The following is a 24,079-nucleotide window of genomic DNA, read 5'->3' as shown; positions in this document are numbered from 1 at the left end:
CATAAAGTAACACTTTCAGTAATCGCTTTTACAACATATCATTCACTGTAATATTTTTTTCCTGAAATTCGAGCATGTACCTGACTAGTATTGCTAAATACTCATGCAAGGTCATTCAATTAAATGGGTTATTGCTATGTCTACATTTGATCACTTCACATTCACTTCAACTTTTATATTCTGACTTTAACACTGAGTAGTAAGTACCGCATGCTTTAGAGATGGAAAGCGTGTTACGCAACGCGCCAACTGTCTACAGTTGTACGTCAAATAGTTTTTCAATTTTTCACGGGAAGCTGTGATATTTTAATACAAGGATGTAGACATTATAGTATTTTGAAAAAACTATAGTATTCAGAACATTTTTCGTTTTGAATTCTTCAAAATTATAGTATTTTTGGCATAATTGGCGTAAAATTATAATATTATACATTTTTCGCGGAATCATTCGATTGGCAACAGTGACGTGATGTTGAAAAGATGTCCATCGGTGATAGATCTACGACCTACGTGCACTAGCACTTCCATCACGAAAAATTATCATTTTGAAACTGGTTTGAGGCAGGTGATGCGCCAGCTACGCATGCACTGCGATGCGTTCATCTAGCGAACAAAAAATGTTCGAATGTAGACATGGCTTATGACTAGGGAATCCAATCCCGAGCCAAAATTCTGATCCCGGGATTTCGGGATTACAAGTTGACAATCCCGGGATCCCGGGACTGGTCCCGGGATTGGCATTTTTTTCGATTGTTAATATAAAATTTTTATATTCACAAATAACATTGATAAAATCGGTCAAAAATAAATCTAGTATAATTTATACTATTTAATACATTTATTGTTAATATTGTATACGTTCAATCTTGGAAATACATAAGTTTAATGGAGTAAATAATATTCTTATAAGTATAAATAATAATGTGAATTTAATATGAGATTGCTGTTTCTGGTAATAAAGACTAATCGAATGGATTAGCGAGATTTAAAATAGTAAAGCAAATAATCATGGCGTACTTATGGCCTTTCCGCTTCATAAATCTAATTAGTCAGCCAAATATGAAACTGCCGTAAAACGTATGAGATCATGGTGGAATTACTTTGTTAAAAGTGCGAAGCATTGTTTTTTTCAATCTTTCTCATTTTTATAATTTATGTGAAAAAATAAAATAAATCGGCAACTTACCTACACATGGGTATAAATCAAACTTCACTCAAACTCAGTTTATTTCTAATGTAGTTATTTTTTATTATAAGTATTTTTTCTGTTATATTTTTGCTTTTATTTTATGTTCCATAAAAATTGATGAAAAATCAATCCCGAAATCCCGGGATTATGTTTATCAATCCCGGGATTCATAGGTATCGAAAATAGCTCGGGATCCCGGGATTCGGGATCCCGGGATTGGAATCCCTACTTATGACATTGAAAATTTTCCGGCAGGTTTATAAATCATTGAGTTTCGGTTTCGACTCGGTTTTTGGAAGCGCACCGTGTTATACTAATGGAGTCAGGTTAGCGCACACTATAGTCAGGCCGTGACACGAAACTGTAAACTTCGACAATGCTTGTTATTGCTCCTATTTCGAATGCCATATGGTATTGGTAGAAAATGATAATTGTTCCATATTTAATTACATGGAAAAACGTTAAATATTGTTTTGAATGAAATATGCAATCGAAACTCTTCATTTACTTTTAATATTCCGAAAATAATCATCTTGGAGAATGGATGAAGAATTTGTGATAAATAATTTTCTGAGTTTTGAAAATTGCATGGGGTCATAACATCCTGACTTTTGGATGACGTGCACAATACCGGATTTCAGTTATAGTCCATTGACGAAGAATCAATATTATTAAGTTAGTGTCGACTTACCGGTAACACGGTACATTGTTCCTTGAGCGGAACAAGAGGTTGCTCAGGTGAAGGTCTGGACGCCAAGTAGAAGGCTGATGCTGCGGCAACGCCAGTCAGGGCTAGGGCACCTGCTGGACCTCCCACGTACGTCAAGTACTGGTCAATCTCTTCCACTATAATAAAGAAAGAAAGCATCTTAAATATGTATAAAAATTAATAAAATTAAATATAATTCTTTCACTATGTACTTATCTATATTTTACGGTTCTTTTAACTACATGTGCAAAATTACTCCTGACTGTCCAACGGTTAATATTATAACGTTGACAATATTTTTCCATACAAATCTTCGTTTCAACGACTAAACACAGAACAATAATTTAAATATACTGTTTCTTACTTGGCCGTCCTCATACAATTTCCATTCAATTATAAATAGTTGAATATAGATTAATGTCGTTTGAAAACATGAAATTTAATGAAAATATCGTAATAACGTTTTTTCACCGTATTTGAAACTAAAGTACAGATGTTAATTGTTCGAATTCTAAGATGGTGATTTTATGAATTGAATGCATACGTTTAAATGACGGCGATCTTACTGATAGTGTGTAAACATCGCGGGAAATTTCAATTAACAAATTTCCACGGGAATATCAAAACTAAATCAATTTAAATTAAGTAGCAGTGATATTAAATATGCGATCTTCGCACTTGGTTGTACATTGTGTGTATTTATTTCACTAGAAAGTTTGGTCGAAATATTATAAAGAGATGATCGCATTCGATATGTGATGCTTTGAACGATTTTAACGGGTACATTCGTGACATTTGTACATCCATTTTTTGTTAACTTGTACAAGATTTTATGAAAATAGAAATTACTGTTTTTGTTTCCAGAGCCAGTGATCATCACATACGTAAAAACACTACTTAAGAGTAGATAATACATATTTTAAAATACTATATCATTTAATAAAGAGATGTAAAAAGAAAATCTATTGAGGCAAATCATAATGCAATAAGCGCAAAAAAGTTACTAAACGTATAATTTAATAAAAATTAAAGGATGCACGGTTATTAAAACATTTAAAAAATCTTACAAGAAAACTAAAACTGGTAGAAAATAAAAACAATACCTATAAGTAATTACACACAAGGTGACTACTCAGTTGTTTTAAGTGCATAAAAATAAATGTAATATAATCAACGATATATAAACATGCATTTATATACACCACAATATAGGGGGGCATCCGTGTTCTGAGAAGATTTTTATTTGTAACCCTAGTAAAACGCTTCAGTGTGTAAAAAATATATTTCGCGAGGTATAAGCAAAATTAACGGAAAATTTAGAATGTGCATAACCATATTCTGGCATAAGAGCGAATATAATATATTAGATTTAGCGAAAAGGATGAATGTGCCATACTTATAGCGCCTGTACACTTGCATGTGTTTACTTGCACCAATAGTATGTACATATTTTAAACTATCGCGATAATAACTGTTTACACGTGAAAGTGCTAACTGTCTCGTTCTTCAAAAGTAAGCGAGACGCGATGTTGCCATTTGTTAATTTTTTCGATGTTGCCATTTTGCCATTGATACTATTTGACAGGTCGTGAAAATCGGTTACCGTCAAAATGAGTCTCAGCGCGGTGTAGTTCGTTTTTTGACCGACAGGTTCGCCATTATCATTCTACTGCGCAGACGCAGATATTGCACGGTCTAATTGTCACGTTAAAATTCAGAAGCTTCTGAACTTTTTTGGTTCATGCATGCAATCTTGTAATTTGCACAATAATACGTGTTTGCACCGCGATAATACGTACTGTCAACAGTAAACCCATGCACGTGTAAACGGGATATTAATTTCGATACAGCTTCTTGTGGTATTTGAATTTTACAGTGGTGATTGTAAAAATGGTAAATTATGTACATATTTTGATTCAATGCGTATTAATCAACATTATTATGTATGTTGGTCAAACATGATAACAATTTTAATATTTTTTTAAATGTGTTTATAGTAAATTTTGGCCTATAAATAAGATAATACTTTGGCACACATTAGTATACGTCATGAATGGTGAACTATTTCATCATAATTATTAATATAACATTTTCACGTAAATTTACTGCATAAATTTAATACAGAGATACAGAGAGGATAATATAATAAAATATGTATAATATTTACTATTGGTGGAAATACATTGTAGTAATTAAAATGAAACAATAAAATATAATACCCATTCCGGCCATTCCACATAATTTAAGAACCCGATTTGATTCAATATGATTGAATAGAATCGCAATCGTTATTAAATTATGTTAAATAAATATTATCCTGTTTTATTTTAATTAAATAATGTACTTATGTTAATACTGATAAAATTTCAAATACATTGTTTTATAATAAGACTCAATTCACCTAAGTACACATATTTCTCAACAATAGAAAAACAAAATCACTCAAAACTTTATCACAGCTTTACACTGTATCTCAGCTTTGTGAAAGTTTACCGTGTGGAGCTTTCACAACGAGTTATATAAGTTGTTATTTACTTCAGTGACACTTTATTAGATGTATGCATGATGAAAGACTTACACAAAATGATCGAACTTTTATATTATTATAACGTTATCTAAGTAAAATATGACAGTAAAGATATTCCCACACTTATATACACAACCTACTATGAACACGGGAAAATTTCTATAAAAACTGTACACATGACAGTTTCATTAACAACCATCATTATTAATTGCAATTTAATCGGCCGGTTCGATTAATTTTATCAAGCGATTTTCCTACATTGACGAATAATGTAGTTTCACGTTGATACTAACCCACAATATGAATTGAGGGATGATGACTGTTGTCCATGTGACGGCAACACATCTCAAACTGTGTGGCATGTCATCAACGACTGCCCTATACTAGAAAGGGAGCGATGGACTCTCAGGACTCGATGTAGACAGCATAATTATGAAATTGACCTGCAAAAGCCCCACGAACTACTAAGCAATAGAACAACTCAAGAACACTACACGGCATATTTAATTCTGGCCATAAAGAAAATATAAATGGAGGAACCTAATTAGCTCCACATCAATGCAACTAATCCACCTTGTACGAAAAAGCAAGGGCATGGTTATTAATATTTAAAAAAAAAAAAAAAACCCCACAAAATGAAAACGGATATAACGTAGGTACCGGAAATTTTAATCTTGAATTGAGAGTCGAAATTGACATCGACAAAAAAACCAAGTTATCGAATGTTATGTAATTATATAACTAAAACAGAGTCAAAAACAATCGCCCAATACCCTTTCTTCCAGTCGGCATGCTTACATCGCTTCTTGTCGAGCCGGATAAACTCGCTTACCCCTAAACTCAGACACTTCTCTGATTGAAGTTTCGAGCCTTTTTTATGTTTTGGGATTATACGAAATAAACCAATGCTTACTTGATTAATTAAGAAAGTTCAGCTGTTTATTTAATTTGTTTTCCCCCGGGAGGCCGATACCTGCGCAGTTTCCGTCAAATTAATTCTAAATTAAATTTCAGAACAAAGAGTACTGAATAAAATATTTTCTATTTACTTCTAGATACAAAAATCAATAAAGAACGCAGAGGCAGAAAGTAGTCTTAAATCATATCATGTTTTATTCATTGAATAAAAAAAATACATAGGTAATTCGGAACAGTCAAAATAAAAAATGATGCATTCTTAAATCTTGTGTTTTCATGGAATACAAATTATAATTATTGTCAAAGACCTTTAGGTGAGTGCACATAGTGCATGAAGATGCCGCAAGGCGAAACCCCGGTCGCAAAAAACGACCAATTAGCACAATTTAAAAAAAAAATCTAATATATGCGGCGTTTTAAATTATGTATGTATACTTATAATGAAATTCTGATATAAAAGCGTCAGTTTAACAAATATTTTTATATTTCCATTATTATAACGAACATTTTAACTGGACTTCATAAACATTTCTCTCCTGAATCGTCCACAGTAAAAAAATACTGAGTTGTAATTAGTTACACTTTTCAAGTTCACATAGTTGTCTGATTTCATCTACATACTTTAATCGATGCCGACTGAGTATATTTCTATATTATCAATTTGATGAGCATGTCAATTTGATGAGAATGTCAATTCTATTGGCATAAGGTAAGACTTCAGCCTCTCAATACACACGTAAACGGATTTACACTCGTTTTCGGTTTGTCCCACGACCAGTGACGTCCCTAGACAAAATGCCGCCCCTGGGCAGCGCCGAAATGTCGCCCCATTTTTATACAGTATTTTGTATCACACCCACGGTGGCCGCGCGGCTTAAGCGTTGGACTATAACGTCGTGGGTCCCAGGTTCCAATCCTGCTGTGCACGTATTGTTTTTCAATTTGTGTCTGTCAGTTTATGGACCTAATAGGTTGAGCAAGTGGCTGACATCCATTTCTCGTAAAAAACAAAAATCTGTTAATACAAACCTCTACTCTGTGGATGTCCATATGATCCTATTAGGATCGGACATGGTCGAAAGAAAAGAATTTTGTATCATCCGTGCACGTGTCGTTTCTTGTCACCATGGATGTCGAAGCGCAATGGAAGTAAACTAGACATCGCGAACTCGACAAAAAATTACAGTCCTGTCAAACCTTAATTATTTAATAATTTGGTTATATAATACAGTTTGTTTCCAACCAGTGAGCTGATTTTTTTAATGGAAAGATATTTCCGTTATTCCTAAGTTTAGGTAGCTATTACTGTATATAGCAAATGATTCTCCTCGTTTTGCCGCCCTTCGAGTAACTGCCGCCCCAAGCGACGCTCAATCTGCCTACCCCCACGGGACGTCACTGCCCACGACTAAATAGTAAATAGGTACCTACTAAATATTGTCATCCTCGAAATTTCCGGTGATTTGACGGCATGAAAAAACATACATTATTATGTATGCAACGCAATAAATAATTATCTCTACAAGAGATAACTAAGTTGTTATTATTATTTTAGCGGTTTTGGAACAGGGTTTATTTTGTTAATTTTACGATATCTGAGTTATTTACCTAGGCACTTTTCATTTAAAAAAAAATAATAATATTCGTGGCACCCCGTTCAGCAATACACTCATGCCAAAGGTAGCAGTAACCTTATATTTGTAAAATAACTTGATATATAAAGGAGAAAATATTTTAATTGATATCGACATTACAGCCTAAAAATTAAACATGGAATCAATAACGTTTAGAGCCTAAACGATACAGTGTTTTTCAAACTTTCTCAATGCAAGGCCCTCTTAAACAGAAAAAATAAGGCTCCCAGTTGTTTATAAATTTTAGTGATTAAACAGTAGGTACCTACTTTGGGATTATTTCATTAAAATAATTTACCACATCATATAGTTACTTATAAAGCAAAACCATTTAATTTTCAACATAAAACAAAATTAATCAGCTGAAAAATGTTGAAATAGTAATAGGTACACTTAAAATGTGACCCCGACATTGAAAACAAGATAAGTATATAATTGCACCGCAGGTGATTTTTTAACGTAATTACATAAATATAGAAAATGTAAGAAAATTCTACAAAAATAACAATTTACAAGGTTTAGAAGTAGAAAATGATTTAAAATTGTTTGTTTTGCCCATAAATTGGTGAATTAGACATGAAATGTGCCATTTTAAAATAATAGTCGCACAGAGACCTAAAATGTTATTTTTGTTACTTTATGCATAACAAGAATCAATACTATAAACATAGTTACTGTGATTCATTTTAGAAGATTTTTTTTTCAATATTTTTGAAATATAATAATCACGGCTCCTAGGAAAAGCTTCTGAAAAAAAAACAGTTTGAAAAACGCAGAGCAACAATATTTAGCGAGTCTAATAGGGTAACAAGGTTCTAAGTGTATATTTTTGACAAAACAAACTTAACAATGAAGTAGTATTCTAAGCTGTATCATTGTTACCTTTGTTTCTCGAAAAATAAACACATAGAACCTTGTAATTCTGTACTCGGGTTTTGTCTGCGCCCATTAATAAATAATTCAATGAAAGCGCCCACCAGAATAAGGCGACAGCCCTTGGTTAAAGAAAGCATGTGCTCGCGCATATAATTAGCTCGGACTTCGAATAATGCCTCCTGGAAGACATTTTAATGATAGCCGTTGTCAGTTATCGTATTCGATGACCGTTACGCGCCGTCGAGCGCGAAGAAGTAAGAGAGAAATTTAAAAATAGAAGCGGTAGTTTCGCATGCGTTAATCAACCTGTGCAGTTTGCAAAGAGACCACGCCGAAGAGACAATGTGATCGGCGATCACATCAGTGAGACGGAAATACTCTTGACGGTGGGCCAAATGATCAGACTTTTAATCGGCGTGAAGATTGCGGCGAGTCATTCGCCGACAACACTTCGGGGACACTCTTAATCTATGCCTACTGAATACGCACCGCGACTATTGTGGCCAAATATTTAGTCAGTTGCGATGGGCGGGCCTCGTCGTAAGGGCGAAGGTCGCCATTTTTTTTATGGTGACGTGGTAGCGACTAAAAATGGTAAGACCCAACGCGATGCTTTCACACTGGTTTTTCAAAACTGAAGAATCACAGATCAGACAAACGTGGAAAGATATCCTGGAGGCAGCCGAGATCTACACCCGCGGGTCTATTCTATACACAAGCTTGCTTTTGGACCGCTACGGCAGCTAAATAGAGGGTAGGAAAGTATATAATTATTAACACTTATTGTAACAATTACAATAAGTTATCCGTCTGAACTGTCTATCTCGGTCTAAAATGTATCACATAGAAGAGAGGTGCTGTTAAAACATAGCACTTATTGTAACAAATATAACTAAATTATTGTAATTGTTACAATAAGTGTTAATAATTCGATACTTTCCTATCCTATTTGGCTGCCGTAGCGGACCGAAAGCAGCTTTGTATAGAATAGACCCGCAGGATTGTAATGACATTAATTAATGCATAAGGACAACTGAGCATTTTTAAGTGAAAAAAATTGCCCAAAAATGCCTCTTGGTAGCTAAGTATATAAATACCATTAGTAGGTGAATATATATAACATATTCGTATAAATAAATTTATAATTTTGAAAAACGTACCAAACGTACATCTACATTAGAAAAAAAGTTGGACCAAGTGAAAATCAAACTCACATCTTTCACTTCCCGGGTGAGTGCTATAGCCATTAAGCTATCGTTCTGTCTATAATGTATGCGAATTATTTCTAATAACTACGTTTTACCGTAGGTACTTCAAGCTCCGCCAATCGAAAGGCGACCAGCTGATAATCAATAATTAAGGTACTAACTTAATTGTAACCGACGTCCGGCAACAGCCATTTTTTTTAATTGACGTTCTTGTACTTGCGAATAATGAAATTATCCATTTTTAGGATTTTTTTTAAACATGTATGTTTCTGAGGTTTTCGAAAATTATGCCTATTATAAATATTATCCGCTGGTATAAGTTGTCCGCTTAGTGAGGGCGCCACATGCTATCATTTGACATATGATTCAATACTTTTTTTACTGTGATGAGCATAGTTCTAAATTCGAACACCGGACGATGTATGATGGAATATCTATATTATTCGTCTTAATATTAATAAAGAATCTATCCGACTTAAATCTTGTGTATTAAACAAAGTAACATAACATTATTGGTATTAAGTTTTGAAAAAAAACATTAATTCATTATTGTGGCCTTGTTTTTATAATGTAAATTAGTTAAAAATGATAATATAATTTTTATTATCATTTTGTAAAATAGAATTCTGCCAAACAAAACTCACATAGTAAAATAGTTAACTTTATCTTAAAATAAGTATAATTATATATTATACTTAGATATGTGAAATAACAAAAATAGAAACAATGAGACTTTATAATAAAAAGACCAAGGAAAACAAGTAGATATGTAGAATATTATAGTTATTTGCATTAGGTATCATGCAAATCTAGTAGTAGGTTGATAAATTGCACATTATGTAGTTAATTCTATTATATGGATTATATGAGTAGTTCAGTAATTTAATAACATCCGTATAAAATAAGTAAATCAGCCTCGTATAATAGGTTAACATTGATAAGAATATCATTTAAAACAGACACGTGTTACAAACAAAACAAAAAAGTGTTAAAAATAATACTTACAAAATGTTTTGTCAGTCATGGTTGTGCCAAGAAATAAAGAACTATGTACGTACTACAAAGTTTATTTGAAATAACAACAGCTAGAAATAGTGATTATTCTGCAAAGCTTCCATCGATTATTGTGAAAATAATGTCACTAAAATTTTAAGCCGGATAATATGAGTGTTTGTATAATATGAAAAATCGAATAGTTAGAATGATAGTAGATCACAGGTCTTTATAGTATTTCATCGAGGAATAAAATACCTGCCCTGTCATACGAGACACTTTGAATTTTCCACGAACCGGCGTATTTAATTCAAATCGATTTTGGCGCTGGCGAACTATAGTTAGAGAGATATTCGGCGAAATAATGAGAAATTTCTGCCAAACCGTACGATCGAGTGCACACAAAAGTAATGCGAGGAGAGTTGTGCGATAACGGCTTCATATCAAACGACAATTTGACCGTTGGACGTGGCCGTGCGTAAACAAATCGATTTGAATCGCAATAATGACAAAGTTTTATCGAAAACTGTCGCTAAATTCGAGCCGTAAAAACTGGACAAGGATGCATTTTTCATGATAAAAAAAATACATTCAAAGGTTATCTTGATGATTATTACGTTCAAGTATATCAAATAGCGGAATTGATTGCATATTAATTGGGATGATCGGACCGGTACTTATAGGCGTAATATTAAATGTATCCCTACAGTGCGTAATACGCCCTAGCTCTAGCCTATTGAAATTTAATGCAGTGGTTCCCAGCCGGTGGTTCGCGATTCTGTGGGTAGGGGGGGGGGGGGGGGAAGAACAGGATTTTGATAGGTACAAAAATATATAGTTACGAATTGTATACTACAGAAACGCATTTTCTTTTTTAAATAAAACCAAAAAATATTTATTATAAAATTACTTAACAAAATTTTTCGTAGTTTTTTGGCTTATAAAGTGAGTCAAAAATAATGTTAAAATGATTTGAGAAATTAAAGTTTATTAAAAAAAACTTGGTGAAACAGTAGGTACGCATCATCATCACCACTTAAAACACATACGTGACATACTGGTAAAAAAACATTCAATTCAGTTGATTAACACTTGATTACTTAAAAACACATAAATTGGGGGTTACAAGTGGGCTCGATATTATTTCAATGGTTGGATTCGACATTCTTCATATTCAATTGGCATTTCTATCCACAATATATTCACATTTTTGTCAGAAACTGCAGATTTTATAATACCTATAAATATACACATTCAAATTTAATACATGTGCATAGCCTAAAAATTAGCTTCAATCATTGTGAACACCTTAGGGGGCAAGACATAATATTATAATATTTTTAAAACCCAAGGAGCACCGCGATGACAAACAGATTGGGAACCATTATTAAACATAGACAAATTACTAAATCGCCGAGCAGACCATTGCCCATTTCATTAATGATGAATAATGATAAACAAACTCACATGTTTATTAACACAGAGAGCACATTATTTAATAGCATCAAATAATGATAAGAGACAAATTTACATTATAATGTAAATTTATAAATAAACCACCTAAATAAACAATCGTAATTTGAATGGCTCTATATCTAGTTCAATTGTACTTATAATATATGTGTATAATTTAAATGAATATAGAAAACTAACTCCAAGAACATTTATTTTGATATTTTTTTTTTAAATACTATGCAAGTGGGATCTGTATTGTATTTATTGGGCATATAAACATCTTCATATATTATACCTCCAAACTCTTCCACCGCGACGACCTTAACTCAACCCCACGAATACCCTTGCCCCATTTCTCGCCAAGCGACGATGCTAGAAAAACGAATACAAGTTGGATTGTTGCAAAGAACGTATCAATATACTAAATCAAATAGGTACAACATATGGGCCGTAATGAGATTCCCAAATTCTTTATAAGCTATTTAACTGAGTTTCCATCATATAGCGTATAGCACTGTTTGTGACGTAAGCAATCTGACGTAACACGCCATTCAAAATGGCTGCTTCATCTGTCACTCTCAAATGTCATTTTAGTAGGTAACTGATACAATGCCTCGTACCTATTTCGCTTACAAAGCGCAATATTTCTCATGGAGAGATAAGATGGATTTACGTAAGATTACGATAAAATATCTCCGCTAAATGACCGCAAAAATATGTACCTACTGCTGTATCTGGCAATAAAATATGCAATTGGAAGCATTCTGCATTCTTCAAAATATTATGGTACCTACCTACTTAGTTAATTATTGTAAGATAACTGTAATAAACAAGGGACAACTCTCAAATACACTGGATACATCATTAGTGTCATACGGTGATTGGTATAAATGACAATATTATACAGAGATCATTACATATTATTATCTAAATTCATTTGCATTTCTGTCATTTATTCTTATTCTGTTTTGACATCTTATAATTGAAGTGAAGTTAGTCATAATAATATGTATGTATTCAGTATTGCCACCAAATGGAAATGTTTACTGGCAATACTTTATCCTTTCGTACAGTAGAATTATAAAATAAATGTGATAAAATAACTGATAAATTATTTAAAGTTCATAATAATTATTCATTTATAATTATTAAATTTATATGGTACCGTTCGCACACTTTCAGACACATTTACAATTTCAAAATTTTGAATTATTGATCGGGGAATGTAATTTTATAAGATTGCCATTATACGGACACCATGACGATGTCACATTCGTGACGTCACTAAACAACGAATTACGTTTGTATTCATGCGTACAAGGGTGCAGTATATAGCCTATAAGGTTTTTGGGAATCTCATGCATACGACCCTATGATTGTCACATAATCCGGGGTTGGCGCGAATGAGGGTGAAGTAGTAGGTAAGTAGATAATTGCTTAAATAAATTTATATCGCTTTTACTTTGTAACTATATATTATTATATATAAAACCTGAGAAAAAAAGCCGACAATATAATATCAATACTTGTCTTTCAATACGATAGATACCAGTATAAATAATGTTCTTTCGATTTCACATCCCTACGTATACTACATTACAGTTTGGTAAAATTATCTCTACTCTTATCAAATACAATATGACCTTTCTACGCACGTAAACAATGTAACAAGGGTCATAAACCAATAATTGCATTCTACTTAATCTCAACGCGTTGATAGAAAGAGTAAAAGCGGCTTCAATAAAATAAAATATAAATGCAATTAGGTAAGTATAAACAAATTTATTGATATTTTATTCTACATACAAATATAGTAAATTCATTATGTATCAGTAAATAGTATATGTATTGTTAAGAAGATAATAATATAATATGTATTTCGTTAAAAAAATGTCTGGAGATTAAATCTGAAATGGAATGCATTTGGACGTCTAAATAAAATATTCAAGAATGACTTCCCATTATCCATAAAGCATTTTTTATTTATTAAATTAAAATATTAAATTTAAAATGTGATCTAAAACTTAAGTTTAGTATTACAACGCGGTATGAAGAGATGCGCCAAGCGCAGGAATCGAACACGAAATAAATACGATAAAGGTATTGGACGTAAACGACGTGGAGATGGCAGTGTCGAAGACTCCATACTAGGCAGTAGGCGATTATTTAAAGCCTACCCTTCTTAATAATTATAAATAACCCGTAATCCGTCCCTAAATTTTGATTATAGGATTCACATATATTATATAGGTCCTGTATCTAAGTCTATCGAATCCTCAAACAACGGTTTGGTTTTATAATCCAAAGCTGTTTCGTATGAAGTTTGATGGTGTTTGTCCTTGAGATCTTAGAATTGTCTACTTCATTCTATGAAATGGCTAATGCTTTCACAAGAACGCCTACCTAACGTAGAGCATATTATTGTGAAATGGGTGTTATTTAGACGGGTGACCTAACGGACAAAAGCCCAACTGACGAAACCGTAGATTTGTTTAACGTAAGGTCGATTCCCGGTGGGCATCACATTGTTATGAAATATCTGTTTTAGTAGGTACATGTTGTCTTTTTTTAGTGAAGCTTTTATAAAAGAGTTAAATATAGTATTTTATGTTCTAACCTAATATAATAGTTTTTGTTGACGTATAGGCCACTTGCAACGGCAAGACAGTCGAGGAGTTTGAGATCCAGTGCTGGTGGAGGAAGATCAGCATTTCGACCATGCGCACAAACGCCCAGATACTCAAAGAACGTCTGGAAGAGACGCGTTCTTCAATATTTCTAGCTTGGAAAGAAGATTGATTACTGTAGAGGTCGCGAAAGACGGGAAAGATCCAGAAAGTAAATAAAAGGATGACTATATCTAGAGGGAGATTGCTGGCAACGCCTGTAATTTAAGAATCTTAAAAGAAATGAAGAAGATATAAGCTAAATTACTTGGGTACCTAACGACATTATTGTATAGGTACTCGTACCTAAGTAAGTAGTTTCATATTTACAACTCCTAATTAAATTTTATATTTAAAATATTCGTTAACTATTTCGAATTTTATGTCATCGACGCAATTTATAATAATATATTGGTGCAAAGGCATATTGTATATTTTAATTCAACGTAATAATTATCAAAATGTACAGTGGAATTCTGCCAAGTAAATTCTAGCTCGATCAATAGTCACAATATGTAGGTACATACGATTCCGGAGACAAATTACTAGAATTACATAATAATCAATTTGCCAACTTTGATATTTCATTCTTAGCTATGAATACATCGTTATGGCCATGACTGACATCGACAAAAATTGTATACGCCAATGCAACACTAAACGTGTAGATTACCCATGAGTAAGTATCACATAATCGTTTGCTAATAATTCATGAGGCAACGAGCTGAACGGGTTACAATCAGTAATCATTTAATCAATAACCATACTAGGTATCCTGAGGATGACAACCTGAAAAGATATGCGGTATTTGGTTTGGAAGGCTATTAATGACAAGGCTTCTTCAAACTCTAGCGTAGTTTGCCGATTTGTTACGATACAATGAAATACATATCTAATAGTAGGTACATCATTACGCCTTTTCATGCATGATCAATGATAAATAATTTTAATTGATTATTATTGATGAAAATGATTTATTTAATATAAGTTTCCTAAATATCGGCTGTTGCTGTATATCACTAGTGTGCGGTGATTTATGATAGTGAGCATTCGGTTGAAAATAAAAGTAGGTACATATTATCTACTATAAGTATTATCATCCACTTAGGATTTTGTGACTAATTGGACCTTGAAAGGAGGTGTAAGGTTCTTGATTAATTTAACGTGATACGTGGTAGAACTCTGTAATAATGTGTTTTAAGTTATTGTTGTTAATTCTACTACAAAGTTAAAGTAGAATTAACAAAAATAACTTAGAACATACATAATTTTGAAAAACACTTTTATTATTATTACAATAGAATTTTTTTTTAAATATATATTTTCTCAGAAGTGTTTTTCAAAATTATGTATGTTCAATAATTAGAATGGTACATTCTTAAGTCTTGTGAATTATTCGTTGAATAAAAGAAATAGTTAATTAAAAATAACTTTGTTTCAAAACCATTGTAAGTTTCTAACCACACAATTATTACTCAAAAATACTTGAGTAGATTATCAAGTATAATAATATAAAAAAGTACTATTTCATAGAGTATGTTGGGGGTGCTCCGCGCCATAGTATCTATGAACCGCACGTCACTGCTGTATATACTGATACTAATGATTAACGTTATAAATGCCTAAATCCCCCATCAAAAATCCTGCAAGACAGAATTAGGGTGATAACTGTTTAAGTTTTAATCATACATTTTGTAATGATATGTTTACCATACTCCGTACCAATACATATTATCGAACGTGTTTAGGAAAAAGGGCGTAACCCTCACAGAACAAATTTTACAGGAGAGGCAAAAAACGTTTTGTGAGAGATTTTAGTTTAATATTAAAAAAAAATAGGCACAGACATTGGGTGAATGATGATTGATGATTTGGTGTAATATATTTTCGATCTAATAATAATTAAAGCAGTTATTACAGAAAAATCATTAAAATTGAGGATAAATGCTTTTTTCAATAAATTTAAAATTATATAATCTCAATTAAAACCTGAATTTAGATAATAATTCGGCATTTGCAACTTACTTCCTTTTTATAGAACGTGTATTTAGTTGTGTACATTGTTAATATCTAATAAAAGCACTTTTGGAAAAATCGAGGGTTACGCCCTTTTTCCTAAACACAGTCGAATGTTACTTAATACCTGTTGGAACCGGTACTTAAAAAATAAATCACCTCAAGAGAGCTTTTCTATGCTAATATCAATGGTGACGTAACGAATAAATCTGCATATTCTTTCAGTAGTAAAATCAGCAGACATTGTGAGTTATCTACGTAAACAAGCTGCGAGACAATAGACACCTTTAAAATACACAATTTTCTCTTCGCGTATATCTAAACCACATTAAATTCATCGAAAAGAGTCCTAATCAAAATCTACAAATCAGTTACACAATCTCATTTGAAGATTGCTACGTTTGATGCAACAACCTCTAACAAAATCTGGGTCACGGTACACTTGAACTTCAATAAAATTACCTCGTGTTGGTTGCATTGACGTCTTACGAGAGATGAGCGAGATCCGTTTATATAAAAAAAAACTACAGAGAGAAATAAACTTAGCTAGTTAGTAACTACATATATCTAAAACTTAAAACGTTCAATAAGTAACCGAAGTCTACGGTTGAAAATTAATAGGTATTTTTTATTACATTTACTACGAATATAATAATTATTAAATACATGTTTATAATCAGAGTTGAGCGTTTTAGATTTAATTTATATACTAATAACCACAATGTTCGGAATAATATTATATATTATTATGAAGAGCTCATTGTTTAATTTTCAAAACCAGTCACCTCGATTATACTGACCGCAAGACATAAACATACATTCTAATAAGAACCACACACAACATCAAATAAGTTACGATACAACTATATGGATAAACACTGACAGTATGCTGATAATCAATTAGATACAATAGATTTCATACTATCTTACGGATTGCCGTTTTAAGATTTAGTCAAATATTAACTGAATTATTCTATTACAATTATTCTTTATCACTGAAAATAAGATAATATCTGAATATAGTAAATTTGTTTCCAATACAAACTGCAAATAATAGAACATACATAGTATGAAAACACTTGAGAGAGATATACATAACCAGTAGAAAATATGTTTTGAAAAAATACGACACCCACTAGGATGCGAGCCCGCGCCCATGTGCTCTAACCACCTACTAAGCTGACTAAGCTATGTGTCCTATCTAATTGCGACAGAGTTAACAAGTGGTTCGTACAATACCCACTGAAGCGCTTTCTAAATTTCGTTTAGTGGTTAATGCGCATGGGCGCGAATCCCACGGGACGCAGGTTCGAATCCCGCAGGGTGTCGTATTTTTTTTTCAAATTTTTTTTTCTAGTGGTTAAATATTTCTTTGAGGTGATTTCAAATCATGTTTGTTCAATAAGGAATATTGCATGTGAATCATTCGTTGAATAAAAAAAATGTTTAGAAATCATAGATTATTGAAATATCCAGACATTGATTTATAGTACGCATGCGTAAATCCTAATAGTTTGGCATCACTAGCTGTATTATACAATTAATATGACAACTACTAAAGAGTAGCTAATGGTCGATTCGGTCTAAATTGAAATAAAAAATACTTTAAATATTCAAAAACATCTTCTACAATTTTCAAGAGCAATCAAACTTTATTTATATGATCAAATAATTTGAAGATGAGAGCCTTCCAAGAACACTATTTTTTTTAAATTTAGAAGTAAATTTTATTTTTTAATTTAAGAAACATGTTTTTTTCTTCTTTTTATTGTTAAATAGGTACGTCTCAGTGTAAACGGCGATGGTCGAACGGCTAGCGTGTCGGCTAATAATGTCACGGGTCCCAGATTCGAATCCTGAATCTGGCGAATACATATTTTGTTTTTCAATGTGTGTTTGGAGTCAGAATATTGACATAATAGGTTGAGCAAGTGACCAACATTCAATTCTCGTAAACACAAAAATCTGTCAATACAAACCTCCACCCTGTGAAGACCATAATAATATGATCGTCTTACGATCGGACATGGTCAAAATTTTTTTTACGTAAACTGTACCGATTACATTGCATGTTTTGTCATTCCGTTACTAAATGTCCCTACTAGAGCCATAGTGAACCTTCAAATCTGAGCCTGATAATCAAAACAATGTTTTTTAGCTTTACTTCCTTCCGAGCGGTTTTCCTCGACAACAAAAAAATCCATTTTTTTAATATGAATGAATTTTCACATCGACACTATACTATTATAATATCGTCACTGTTCTGACAGAAGACACTAATTCGAAAAAATTACATATTGAGGTATCTATACCAAAATGTTCCTTATTTCAAACTTTACCGTCTGGAAACTTTCTTAATAAATAAACAGTCTTTATTTTAAAGTCATCCTTTTTAAGATTACTTAATAAACTCACATGATAGACCATTTCAATAATTTTAACAACTTCAAAGTCAAATCACTCAAATCTAGTATTCTCCAGTTAGTGTGTTGTGCCAGAACAGAGACGTTAATATTACTGTGTACTAGTAATATCACTGACATTTTACATACTATAAGGAATATTTAATTATTAGATAACTTTACTAAGTAAGTCTTTATAATGTTCGTATGCATCATAAGGTATAGAATTACTTGAGGTAATCGCTTCATTTGTATGGAGATAATGTTTTCCTACGAGGTTGAGACAAATCATGACGGCCAAGTTATTGTACAAGGAAACGATCGTATAAATGTATATTGTTTGACGTTTTTATTGAAATCATTAAGATTTATTAGACACGTATATTGTGTTCTTGAAACATTTGTTATCTATACCTTGGAATACAATGTATTCAAATGATGATATACAATAGTATATACGTACTAGTGAACGCAGAGGTAAGTAAGTACCCATGGCATTGGACGGAATATGTGGTATTGCTTGTTCTTATAATTATTTTATTATTAAGGGGGGACATTCTCAGCGTAGGTCAAAATGGAGATTTTGTTCTATTTTCAAAGCATAATCCTGGACATACCGTTCGACTGTACCGTTAAAAAAAATCGGTTAGGTACATGTTCAAACACGCGCGTTAACATCATTTTACTCCCTACTTCAATTATAGTTTGTCAATTTATGGCTACGGCCGTATGTTGTAGCTTAACCACTGGGGAATGCAAAAGAAATGGCGTATTTCAAAAAAAACACCACCTTATTCTTAGGTCAATAATTATTATAAAGCAATCATTATTCGTAGGATGTTTATCACACTTGAATGGTCAAAGACATAGCTTATAATTAGTATCTTTAGAATTATCTTCAAATGTGTTAATCTTGCCCATTTGTTGAATAATAAAATGCCTAGTTTTTGTCAAATTTAGGATCACAGAGATTATCAATATAATTTTTTATCGTAAATATTTCACTATAATAATGTCCATATAAATTATACTGATGGTTTTATATATGCGTTTAAAAATTAATAAATGTAAAAATCTTAACACCACTGCACATTTATGTACTGAAATATGACTATATTCTAAAACATTAGAGCGAGAGGTTTAAAAGAATACTATTTTATGTAATAAAAATATTTTATGCAGTCATCAAATGTTTAAAATAAATATAACGGATAGTGAGGCTTCAAAATTATATAAATAGATTATCTACAACGTTTAAGGTATGTCAGGTAAGGTAGGTAGGTATAGGTAGGTAAGGTATAATAGAAAAAAAACTCCATTTTGACTCACGCTGAGCACGTCCGCCCTTAATGAAAATGATGTCTCTACTAAAGGAGTCGTTCCATAGTTTTTTTTAATTACGTAGGAGTACGCACCCAACAGATAGCATAATAGACTGTCTATACCAGGGGTCGGCAAACTCTTGAACCAAAAGAGCCAAATATGAGTGGCACAAGGGTTAAAAAAAATTCGAGAGCCATACATATATTTTTATGAATATGATTTATTTAAATGAAATTACATTTCATAACTGTTTATTTATTAAGTGAAGAAGATTTCCCGAATTTTAAATTTGTTTTTGTTGACATTATAAATATAATTTTTACAGAATATGAATTACATACATTTTTTACGCATTCCTTAAAACTAATGTGAACAATGACCTTCCTTGCATTTATTTGGAGACTGTGTATGTTTGGTATGTAACTTTCAGTTTTTAATTGCAGGCGCGACTCTAAATGATTCTAATCGGTTATTTGGTTATTTTGGCTCTAAATGCTATTTATATTGTTCATGTTTGAAAATGATTGTTCACGTCATACATATTATTATGTAGACTCGAATATGAGTTCGGAGAGTTATTCCATAATATGTATTAAAAATCGTAGTATCTACTTTATTTAGATCTTTTAGAGCGCCCCACTTGTGTTGTGAAATTAAATTTCATTTTTCTCTCTCCAAATCCTCAATTTTGGTGGCAAAACCTATAAATATTAAGCTTCATAACTATTTGCTTGTTAAATCCACCAATAAAATTGTATTTAAAAAGTGTCATCAAATGGGGAAAAATTTGATTTGTCGACTTTTGCAACGGGCGGATTTAAAACAACAACAATCATACCTTTTTGCATCAACCATCACGGCTCGCTATAATGTCATTATATAATATAGGTAATAAGTGTACAAATTAATGACAAAAAATAAAAATTGTGAATTTTGCAAAAGTTTTTGTTAAAATTTGCAATTTGGCAAAGAGCCGCTCGCCAATACCCAAAGAGCCACATGCGGCTCGCGAGCCGCGGTTTGCCGACCCCTGGTCTATACCAAGGGTGTCAACTAATTTTTACATGCAATCTACTTTTGAGAAGAAAAATTCTCCGCGATCTACTTTTTCTGAAATTAAGTGACCTCGTGTTTTTCCTCTTAACGGAATGAGTGTTGATAAAATTAGATAATTAAAAATTTGGATAATAGAAATAGGTATAATAAATATTTTTGGCGATCGACCAAAAATCATTTCGCAATCGACCTTATTGACACCCCTGGTCTATATGTTATATTACGTACAAGGGTTATATTTGAAAGTATTTTGTTGTACATAGGACCGATATTAGGGCGATTAGACCGATTGGGCCCAAAGGGGCATCGCGCTATATTATTATATCTGTCGTGATAGCAAATACGGAAAAAAAATGAAACGACAGGTTATTTTTTTTAAATTGAATCAAATATTTTATAAGTAAGTACCACATTTGCAGTGTGATTGTGCAGTAGATTTGTATAGGTATATCTTGGGAAAATTCGACTCCAACTTCACGTGAGTCTACTAAGTACTAAGGATATTTAGGAAAACACAATCAAAATTAGTTAATTGGCGTCACATAATGCATTTGCAATAAAATACAATATTGTTATGCGAATAAAAATGGCCGAGTATTTTGCTCCATTGCAATTCAATTTGCCAATTATTCATTACAGTAGTGAGTAGAAAAGCTGGGAAAATGGAAAGAAAAATATTATAACCAATATATAATATTATATTATAATATAATATTATATTATACCAAGTAAATTTTTATACCGTAAAAATACTGAGGATATCAAGATCAAGATTTTTTTTTTGAAGTGAATATTTAAATTATCAGCAACTCCCTCTCGTTATTTCCGCATCGTACCCATGGGGTATCGGTCTCGCATTTGCTACTACAAGCCCTTTAATTTTTATTTATTTAAAAAATATATTTTATATTATTAGAAATTAATTAGCCTTACGATTTAGTGTCATTTATTTAGAAAAAATATTGTGTTTTCCGTCATTATGATATGAAACGATAATGGTATACCTACGATAAATGAGTCGCTTAGAATCATAACTCACATATTCCAAAAATCAAGTTTTGAGATAATCGCTAAAAACCAACAGAGCACTATTTTTTGTAATTAGAAGAACAGTATTGAACTCCCTAGAATATTAATGAGTGAGAGAGTCGAATAACTTTTTTTTTTTTTAAATATATATACCTAATACTCCTAACGTTGCAGACATACAGCATACTATGAGAAATAGAGCTCCCCGATTGGTTAGGAAGGCGTTGGTGACAAAACTCTATTCTTTGAAATATACGACATATTACACCAACAATGAACTTTGTCAACGATTTTCACATGGTTTAAATTGACTTTTAGTACTCAACTATTTTTCGGTATATAGATTAATTCATTTAGAATCACTTGGCATATTTAACTAAAAAACGACAAAATTGCAATATGTGAGTTATGATTCTAAGCGACTCAAATGGTTTATTGCAAAAATGTTGAAGAAAACTTTCTCCTATAGAGATGGATCCTAAATGTATGAAAGTCACGCAAAAAAATGACTACCAATTTTCGTATAAACTGTGAGGGTTAGAAAGATTTGTCGTTGGTGTTGCACAGAAAATACTGTCTAAAGGGGTGATGTATACAATATAAGTACATGCGAAAAAGGAAGAGTTGAATTAAAGCCCCTGAATTACTAAACTCCACACAGAAATATAGGAGCTGCCATACAATTGGTCCAAAAATCAATCTTCTTTAGCGTCTCCTGAAAAGTGGTAGTTTAGACTTACGTTTCGATTTTGTTTCTTTACCGAAATGTTTGAGATTTGTATTTAAACCCAGCATGCGAATTTGAGCAAAGTACACACCCGGAGACATTGCTATCAAAATAAATGTAGTTTGGACAGTCTACATCGCACAAATCTTGCGCGCTTCAATTAAATCAACATTCCACAAGACCGTGAACCGTTATCATTATATAAACAAGAAAAAATCACCCAGATAAAGCCCACCCGCGGCGAAATCCAAAAAAATATTGCCATTTGTATTAAAAAATCGATTGCACTTTTAAATAGTAATAAATAGTTTGTATACGTCAGATGTATCTTGGTCTAAACTAGGGATATACATCTAATTTACTTGATAACGTCTTTACATAAACAAAGTACATTTGCGACCACAGATCGCGACATTATCCCACGTGTATAGTATGGACACTTTTAAATGTGCATACAATGTCATACAATCATTGTTAGAAGAAAAAAGGTACATATAATATAATACAATATAAGCACTTACGTCCTACACGTTGCAGGTATCAGTAACACATGTTTCATTAACATCATATTCATGAAGCTATTCTACAAGACAAAGGAGATATTCTGCTAATAAAATATTAATATTATTAGTATTTGATTGCAACATAGACTTGATAGATAAATTTCCATATTATATTAATAAGTATATTCGATATTTCATAATATTATAATATTACTTTTAACCAAGCTTTTCTGCATATTTATGCTTCGCAAATGCAAATGCATGCATTATCATCGACTTTTAAAAAATTCGACCATGTCTGATTCTAATAAGATCAAATGGGCCTCCCCACAAAAAATAAATACATTATGTACTTATCAGACCCTATAATTATATCCTAAATTCTAATTGATGTAAGTTTTGTACTTTTCCAATTGTTTTTTTTTTTGTGAGGCGAGTTTCACCTTTTGACACCTTTTTGTTATATACATAATATGAGGTATTGATAAACTAATTGCCATAGCACAATGTATATATTTTTATAACTCAATTGAATTATGTTAACTTAGTCGATAATCTGCCAGTAAGATAAATGATTAACCTGTATTAAAATATTACCGATATCTTGAATGCGTAACGGTAATATCTTTGAAAAAATGCGAGCACAAAAATTACTGATGTAAAAACAACTTTAGTTATTTCGCGATGAACGAACTGAAAGCAGTTTAGTTACTAGGCCCAAAATCACCCCACATCAGCGGTCGGGAACTAGTCGTTCAGGAGTCTTTTTTAGGATACTTAAATATTATAATGTTACCATAACAAAAAAAAACGGAAACGAAGATTAATACACATTTTTTAAAATACAT

General features: G+C 32.1%; 1 protein-coding gene across 11 annotated transcripts in view; it reads right to left on the bottom strand.

Annotated features, from left to right (window-relative positions):
• LOC147068319 (long-chain-fatty-acid--CoA ligase 5) overlaps positions 1–24,079 on the bottom strand; it is a 155,146-nt gene that overhangs the window by 74,222 nt on the left and 56,845 nt on the right. For 10 of the 11 annotated variants that reach the window (XM_085953066.1, XM_085953071.1, XM_085953061.1 and 7 more), the window contains one exon: positions 1,881–2,035. In XM_085953066.1, coding sequence (XP_085809192.1) covers positions 1,881–2,035 — 155 coding nt within the window. Of the gene's footprint in view, positions 1–1,880; positions 2,036–10,066; positions 10,469–24,079 lie in introns of those variants that run through there. The other variant, XM_085953064.1, reaches the window with a different exon arrangement.

This window comes from Rhyacophila brunnea, unplaced genomic scaffold (assembly GCF_057557595.1).
Source record: "Rhyacophila brunnea isolate RB1 unplaced genomic scaffold, BYU_Rbru_1.0 scaffold_3, whole genome shotgun sequence".
Taxonomy (NCBI): Eukaryota; Metazoa; Arthropoda; class Insecta; order Trichoptera; family Rhyacophilidae; genus Rhyacophila; species Rhyacophila brunnea.
Note: the sequence above shows the minus strand (reverse complement) of the source record. Positions and strands in the feature narration are given on the sequence as shown.